Source organism: Cupressus sempervirens, chromosome 11 (genome assembly GCF_028749045.1).
Source record: "Cupressus sempervirens isolate cs-2001-9-10 chromosome 11, ASM2874904v1, whole genome shotgun sequence".
Taxonomy (NCBI): domain Eukaryota; kingdom Viridiplantae; phylum Streptophyta; class Pinopsida; order Cupressales; family Cupressaceae; genus Cupressus; species Cupressus sempervirens.
Window position 1 is genome coordinate 662,145,380 of NC_143128.1, and position 8,635 is coordinate 662,154,014.

The 8,635-nt window shown below is 37.3% G+C and overlaps 1 protein-coding gene across 1 annotated transcript; it reads right to left on the bottom strand.

Annotated features, from left to right (window-relative positions):
- Nucleotides 1–3,854: 3,854 nt before the first annotated feature.
- On the bottom strand, nucleotides 3,855–7,180 carry LOC149531506 (uncharacterized). Its single transcript, XM_089808350.1, has 6 exons — nucleotides 7,117–7,180; nucleotides 5,847–7,017; nucleotides 5,545–5,667; nucleotides 4,947–5,166; nucleotides 4,424–4,721; nucleotides 3,855–4,087 (listed from the first exon to the last, which is right to left on the bottom strand). Exons 1-6 carry the CDS (start codon nucleotides 7,178–7,180, stop codon nucleotides 3,855–3,857), a joined length of 2,109 nt encoding a protein of 702 aa, XP_089664476.1.
- Nucleotides 7,181–8,635: the final 1,455 nt, after the last annotated feature.

Consider the following 8,635-nt stretch of genomic DNA (forward strand, 5'->3'; position numbering starts at 1 on the left):
ACTCAATTTGCTCATATTCACATACGCAAAGATCAAGTTTGACCAAAAGTTGACCAGATTTAACCACGCTTGACTAGTTTCAAAATTTTTTTTGAAATAATTAAACGAAATTATTTAATTAAATGGAGTACTTACTTTTCATTAATTAAACAAAGTTATTTAATTACATGAGAAGCCATTCCTAATTAATTAAATGAAGTTATTTAATTAAATAAGAAAAGTGTCTCTAATTAATTAAGATTATTTAATTAAATAGAAAAAGTATTTATGAGAGCATATCTCATTTTATTAAATTAAATATCTCAACAAAATCTCTCTTCAGTTCAAAAAGGGAAATTTCTAATTCACTATTGATCAAAAATGAGTTAAATGAGTTAACTTCTTTTTCTATTCAAATTGAATCAGTTAACTCCTTATTTTACTCAAATTAAATCTTTTAACTCCCTTTAATTTGAAAATCTCTCTTTATTACTGAACTTCACCTTTAATCCTGACCGTTTATTGAAATCGATCTCAACCGTTGATGAATTCTAGGAAAGTCTATTTAAGAGACCCTCATCTCTTCATTTTGAAAGGTTGAATGAGAATTTGCATCGAATTGTTTCTGGAATTCATACTCACATTTGCTCAATATCACATACGCAAAGATCAAGTTTGACCAAAAGTTGACCAGATTTGACCACGGTTGACTAGTTTCAATTTTTTTTATTGAAATAATTAAACAAAATTATTTAATTAAATGGATTACTTCTAATTAATTAAACAAAGTTACTTAATTAAATGAGAAGCCATTCCTAATTAATTAAATGAAGTTATTTAATTAAATAAGAAAAGTGTCTCTAATTAATTAAAGATTACTTAATTAAATAGAAAAAGTAATTATGAGAGCATATCTCATTTTATTAAATTAAATATCTCAACAAAATCTCTCTTCAGTTCAAAAAGGGAAATTTCCAGTTCACTATTGATCAAAAATGACTGAAATCAGTTAACTCCTTTTTCTACTCAAATTGAATCAATTAACTCCTTATTTTACTCAAATTAAATCTGTTAACTCCCTTTAATTTGGAAATATCCCTTTATGACTCAACTTCACCTTTAATCCTGACCGTTGATTGAAATCGATCTCAAGCGTTGATGAATTCTAGGAAAGTCTATTTAAGAGACCCTCATCTCTTCATTTTGAAAGGTTGAATGAGAATTTGTATTGAATTGTTGCTGGAATTCAAACTCATATTTTCTCATATTCACATACGCAAATATCAGGTTTGACCAAAAGTTGACCAGATTTAACCACAGTTGACTAGTTTCAAATTTTTTTTAAAAATAATTAAACAAAATTATTTAATTAAATAGAGTACTTACTTCTAATTAATTAAACAAAGCTATTTAATTAAATGAGAAGCCATTCCTAATTTTTTATTTTTTTTGAAAAAAGGGGTAAAAAGTTATTCAGAAAAGACCAATTACAAAGGCCTCAGGCCCAGTCTGCCAAACCACACTCAAAAGCCTTTAAGATCTATTCTTCTCCACTAAAAGCTCAAAAATCCCCACACAATCAACAGGAAGATCGTCTCTATCAAAAATATCCCGACCTGCTCCCTTCTCTGAAGCCCATTTAGCCAAGACGTCAGCAACTCTATTCCATTCCCTAGGAATATGACAAAAGGAGATCCCATCCATAAAGCTGCTCAATTGAATAATCTCTCTAACAAGAGAGGCAATATGCCAGTTATAGTCATCTATTCTCTTATTACTAATCATGTCCACAACAATCTGAGAGTCTGATTTGCACACAATTCTCCTCCATCCAAGAGAACAAGCCCGCACCAAAGCCACCTTAATGGCCAAGGCTTCCATCATGTTATTGGAATGAACTCCTTTATGAACGGAGAAAATGAAAACAACCTTGCCATTCGCATCTCTCCCAATTCCTCCTACACCCGCTTGTCCAGGATTACCCCGGGAGGAGCCATCAGTGTTGATTTTTAGGACATTATCTGGTGGAGGTCTCCATCTACCCATCCTACTCACTTTTCTTTTTAGTGGCTGAAGTTTCTTACTGCTTCTACTTCCCAAACCTTTGTCCATCAATCCCAATTTCCTAACAATCCTAGAATCAATAGGATCCACTGGCTCTGTCATATCACATTTAGCATAGATGGTCTCTTGAAGCCTGCTTAAGATCAACTGCCATAGTTTAGTGACTCCTAACCTAGTGTTACAGAAGATCCAGTGATTACGCTCCAGCCAAAGATTCAAAAGAATGAAAGAAGGTCCAACAGCCTAGGCCACCTAGAGGAATGAAGTTCTCGCAGGGGGTCTACCAAGACTATCCCAAAACTCAATAAGAGATGCAGCATGAATGCATCCATGACACCATGCTTCCCACCACTTATGCCAAATTTCTCTAGAGAGAGAGCATAAGAAGAATAAATGAGAAACATCCTCTCCATGCAACCTATAGAGGGGACAGAAAGAAGGACCTTGAAACCCTCTTTTCTGGAGGTTATCCCAAGTAAGACATTTTTTTTGAGCAACCAGCCAAAGAAAAAAATTACATTTAGGCCATGAGAACCTATTCTAAACTTTCCTCCACCAGGAAATTTCCTGAAATTCATTGCATTGACTATCTAGTCGAGCATATATCCTTGGAGCACACTGAAAGTACCTTTAGGGCTAGGACCCCAAGCTAGGATGTCTTTGTCCATTGAAGAGCTGCACAGCCTAACTGAGAGAAGATTGGCCAATTCCGCCTGAATTTTTGAAGAGCCCCCCAGGGGCCAATCCTGAGGATCCTTCCAATTAGCCACAACCATCAAGCCACACCTCCTCAAAGTTTTGAAGTGAACTACTTTGGTCCATCCTGCAGCTAAAAAAATCTGATATAGAGGCTGAAGGTGTGGATAGCTAGAGAGAATGGAAGGATAGCCATCCCAGGAGTCATGCCAGAAAAGCCCACAAGATCCTTTATTACATATCCAAAAGAGGCCATCTTTGATGAGAGGAGCTCCTCTTTTAAGAGTTTCCCAAATAAAGGATCCCTTACCATCCAGCTCCAGTCTAGGAATATCCTGAAGTTTTGCTCCTGGGAAGTACTTATAAGCTAGAATCTTAGCCCAATCTCAATCTTGATTCTTGCACCACTGCCAATATAACTTTGCTGCCAAAGCCTTGACGCCAAGAGCCATACATTTAGGGCCTAATCCACTAACAAATTTAGGCAGGCAAATAGTGTCCCATTTGACCAAGCACCATTTAGAAGAGAGGAGATTTTCTATCCAAAGGAATTGTCGTGACAGAGCATCAAAGTCTTTCATAACTCCAATTGGAGGAGTTTGCACAAGACACCTATAAATAGGAAGAGCTTGAATCATAGTCTTGAGAAGCATGACCCTACCAGCAGAAGAGAACCATCTATGAGTCTAGTGACTCACCTTGCTATGAAATTTGTGCAGTAGACCTTGCCAATACTCTTTCAGCTGAGCCCCAAGGGATAGAGGAACTCCTAGATAAATCAATGGAAGGGATCCAACCTGAAACTTGAGAATTCTAGCAATCCTGACCTTAATCACGTGAGGAGTATTAAAGAAATAAATAGATGATTTACCTTCATTAATTTGTTGTTCAGAGGCTTTCAAATAAGTGTCCAAAATCATTCTGAAGTTCCTTGCTTCATTAATGGTAGCCAAACCCATCAATCTAGTATCATCCACAAACTGGAGGTGCGTATATGCTGGAATATTATTGTGCCACTTCCACCCCTGGACAAATCCCTGCACAACTTGAGATTTTATAAATCTACCCAAAGCCTTTGCCATAATGATAAATAGATATGGAGAGATAGGATCTCCCTATCGAGGCCCCCGAGAAGTAGAGAATAGATTAGTCAGTTCTCCATTAATAAGAATAGAAAAGGATGTGGAAGTCACGTAGCTGAGAACCCAATCCACCCATTCCTTGTCAAATCCAAAAGCAAGAAGCACCTGTTTCAGGAACTCCCAACTAACTCTTTCGTAAGCTTTAGCTAAATCCAGCTTAATAAACATAGCTTTTTCCTTGGACATAGCCATAGAATGAATAGCCTCTGAAGCAATAACCACACCATCCAGAATCTGTCTACCACTAACATAGCCTCCCTACTCCTCAGATATCAAAGAGGCTAGGAAAGGCTTAAGCCTTTCAGCAATTAATTTGGTGATAATTTTGTATGTGACATTACATAAAGCAATAGGTCTAAATTGATCCAACCTATTAGCCCCATCAATCTTGGGGATGAGAGTCAGGAAAGTAGCATTCAAAGACTTGAGCATTTGTTTATTATGATATGATTCCTGAACAACATCTAGAAGATCAAATTTAATAATTTCCCAAAACTCTTGGAAAAATTCAATGGGAAATCCATCTGGGCCCGGGGCTTTACCTTTCTTCATAGAAAATACCACCTTTTCCAGCTCCTCAAGCATAACATGTTTAAACAGATCTCTATTCATACTGCCAGACACAAGATGGGGAATACATTCTAAAATAGTCTTTCTCTCAATCAAGGAAAGAGGTTCCTCCTTTGAGAAGAGTTGAGAGAAGTAATTAGTGGCTTCTAAAGAAATTGCCTCCCTGGAAAAGAGAAGATCTCTGGAAGAAGAAACAAGAGAAGTAATGGAGTTTCCAAACTTGCGAGCTTTAATAGTGTTGTGGAAGAAAGCAGTGTTTCTATCTCCCTCCTGCAGCCAATCTACCCGAGATTTTTGCTTCCAAAATATTTCCTCTCGAAGCTCCCATTCTTCAACCTCTTTTAAAGCTAAGGATTCTTTAGATACTAAATCTAGAGTCATTCCATGGTCCCTGATCTGACGAGTGATACCATCTAGCCTGGCTTGGGCATCTTTTAAATGCTCTTGAAGGTTTCCAAAGCACTAATTATTCCATTGTTTCAGCCTGAATTTCACATGTTGAAGGCGCTTCTCAAAGGTGAACATGAAAGTACCATGAGGAGGCCTACCCTCATACCACCAGGCTATCATAAGATTCTGAAGGGAAGGATCTCTCAACCACATCAGATGAAACTTGAAGGAGGGGTTCTTAGCAGTCTTGAAAGGAGTGACAGAGAGCTTGATAGGCCAGTGGTCAGAGCCTCTCCAGTCAAGAATATCAGAATTGGTAGACCATCTAATATTCATCCAAAAAAAAGACACCAGGAACTTATCAAGCCTTTCCGAGATAGCCTCCATCCCACTCCTTCTGTTATTCTAGGTGAACATGCTAGAACCAAGCCTAACATCAATAAGATTCAAAGAGCTAATATTATCTCTAACCATACTATAAGAAGGACCCAATCGAGAAGACCCGACTCTCTTTTCCTCAAGACTAGTAATAGCATTAAAATCTCTGGCAACAATCCAAGGAAAGAAAGGATCTAAAGATTGAACAAATATAATATGGGACCACAAAATATATTTGCCTACCAAATCACTAGGAGCATAAATATTGGAGAACAAGCACCTTTCACCTATCTCAAAGTGAGAAGCCATAAAAGAGATGGAAGACCTACTCAAAATCCACCACAAGGGAGTCGCCTTCTTGGGATTCCAGAGACAAGCAAGACCACCTAAGTTTCCTTGAGCACCTACTGCCTGCCAGCTACCATAGGGCCATAACTTCGGCCCGCAACTATTCAATTCATCAACTGAGAGTTTAGTTTCTTGAATGAAAATAATATCAGGAGAGTGAGAATCTATCAATCTACGAATAGCCTTTTGTCTAGGGATGTTGTTCAACCCCCTAACATTCCAAGAGATAACAATCATTTAGAAGATTGCAAAAAATGGGAGTCAATGGGCTTCACAAACCTCGCCTCAACTAAAGTCTCACCTATCATCTTAACTTTCTCTTGATCTATCTTCCTTCCACTCTTCGCAGGCTTCTCTAAAACCCCCTTTTTAAAGGGCTTTTGTTGTAAGCCCAATGTGGATGCAGCTTTAGAGCCTTTTGTACTATCAATCACTCCTTTTTTGCTAGGATGGGTGGAGGCTATGATATTTGGACCATCACGGGGATGTGACCCACCAGGAATATCATAACATAACTCCTGAACCAATTCATCTGGACCCATTGGCTGGCCTTGTACTTCTTTAGGAATCTGGACTAGATTCCCAACTTCCTCTAGCTGGGGTTCCAAAAGAGAACCCTCACCTGGGGATATCTCAACAGGTATACCTTCCTCCTGTATCAAGTTCTCCAACACATTAAACATGTTGAAGGTATCATCATTTTGTCTATTCATCCACATTCTCTTCTGCCCCTTACCTTTATTATGTGGCTTTACTGGGATAAAACCCTCCTTATCTGCAGAGGGACCAGCTGGCATAGGGGCTTTACCCTTGTCATCCTTAGGGTTTGGCAAAGTGGTTGTTGATGATTGAGAAAATTTATTTTGAGGGCATTTACGTTGTAAGTGAGCATACTCACGACAAATCCTACATCTAAAGGGTAGAGTTTCATAGTCCAACTGCTGAGTCCATGAGGAAGGACCTAAGAAAATTTCCATAGAATCAGGAAGTGGATTAACAAGATCAACCTCCACACAGATTCGCGCATATGAAATTACCTTTTGATCTTGGGTTTGGGAAGCCGATCCAATTGGTTTCCCAAGCAAAAGAGCAATTGAATGAAGAATATCCTCTCTCCAAAATTCCAGTGGCAGACGTGGCAACCAGATCCACACAGGGACCCGAGATGAGATTTCTTTAACGGAGTTGAATCCAGTGTGCCAGGGCTTGATAAATAGCCCAACTTGGTTAAAAAAGTATGGACCTCCTTCGAATACTTTGTTCCTGTCCGACATGCATGAAAAAATAACCATAAAATAGTTGTTAGCTGCCAGAAGAATTTCCATATCCCCTTCTGAATTCCACATACAGTATGCCCACAATTCCAACACATGGAGAGGGAGTCGGAGACCCAAAAACTTGCATATGAGCAAATGCTTACTCCAATACTCCACATCTTCTGAGATTTGCTCTGTTTGAATAATCAACACTGGTCGATCATCAGATATTTCCAAACACCCATTCGTCTTCTTAATTCAGATAGAACCTTTTGAAGAAGTCACATTCTCACCAGAAGGAATATTATCCATCTGGCCTTTAGCCTCCCCTCGCATTTGACAAGAGGTATCAGGCATTTCCAAATCTTAAGACAAAATTTGAGTCTTAAGGGCATCTGATTGCCTCATGCCCGGATTTAAAGACAATACCACCAAGCCAAGGCAAAAATTAGACCCAGCTGTTCACTGTTGTGTCTCCCCCACCACCATAGAAGGAAAACGCCCGCAAAACATCAACACCCAGCTAGCTACACCTCCGCACAATCAATCAACAGTCAAAACACAACTTCCTCCCTCCTACTCAAACCCTCGTCCCTGCATGCAATCCCAAAACAAAGAGGGTGAATCCGACATAGAACCAGGCGCTAGAGACCAACATGTAAGGGCACGCAGGCCCTAGCCTCGTAGGGTGCAAAAATGCCTCACAGAGCTCCACCCATTGCGCTTCGTCGGTCTGCCTGAAGTCATTCCTAATTAATTAAATGAAGTTATTTAATTAAATAAGAAAAGTGTCTCTAATTAATTAAAGATTATTTAATTAAATAGAAAAAGTAATTATGAGAGCATATTGCATTTTATTTAATTAAATATCTCAACAAAATCTCTCTTCATTTCAAAAAGGGAAATTTCCAGTTCACTATTGATCAAAAATGAGTTAAATCAGTTAACTCCTTTTTCTACTCAAATTGAATCAGTTAACTCCTTATTTTACTCAAATTAAATCTATAAACTCCCTTTAATGTGGAAATATCCCTTTATGATTGAACTTAACCTTTAATCCTAACCGTTGATTGAAATCAATCTCAACCGTTGATGAATTCTAGGAAAGTCTATTTAAGAGACCCTCATCTCTTTATTTCGAAAGGTTGAATGAGAATTTGCATCGAATTGTTGCTGGAATTCATACTCACATTTGCTTATATTCACATACGCAAAGATCAAGTTTGACCAAAAGTTGACTAGATTTAACCACAGTTGACTTGAATTGACTAGTTTCAAAAAGAATTTTGAAATAATTAAACAAAATTATTTAATTAAATGGAGTACTTACTTCTACTTAATTAAACAAAGTTATTTAATTAAATGAGAAACCATTCCTAATTAATTAAATGAAGTTATTTAATTAAATAAGATTAGTGTCTCTAATTAATTAAAGATTATTTAATTAAATAGAAAAAGTAATTAACAGAGCATATCTCATTTTATTAAATTAAATATCTCAACAAAATCTCTCTTCAGTTAACAAAGGGAAATTTCCAGTTCACTATTGATAAAAAATGAGTTAAATCAGTTAACTCCTTTTTCTACTCAAATTGAATCAGTTAAATCCTTATTTTACTCAAATTAAATCTGTTAACACCCTTTAATTTGGAAATCTCCCTTTATGACTGAACTTCACCTTTAATCCTGACCGTTGATTGAAATCAATCTCAACCGTTAATGAATTCTAGGAAAGTCTATATAAGGGACCCTCATCTTTTCATTATGAAAGTTTGAATGAGAATTTGCATAGAATTTTTGCTGGAATTCATA

Coding starts and splice junctions, on each gene's coding strand:
- LOC149531506 (XM_089808350.1), bottom strand. CDS start 7,180: ATGCCTGATACCTCTTGTCAAATGCGAGGGGAGGCTAAAGGCCAGATG. Junction 7,018..7,116: donor GATGGATAATATTCCTTCTG/GTGAGAATGTGA, acceptor TTATTCAAACAG/AGCAAATCTCAGAAGATGTG. Junction 4,722..4,946: donor TTGAGAAGCGCCTTCAACAT/GTGAAATTCAGG, acceptor GATTGGCTGCAG/GAGGGAGATAGAAACACTGC.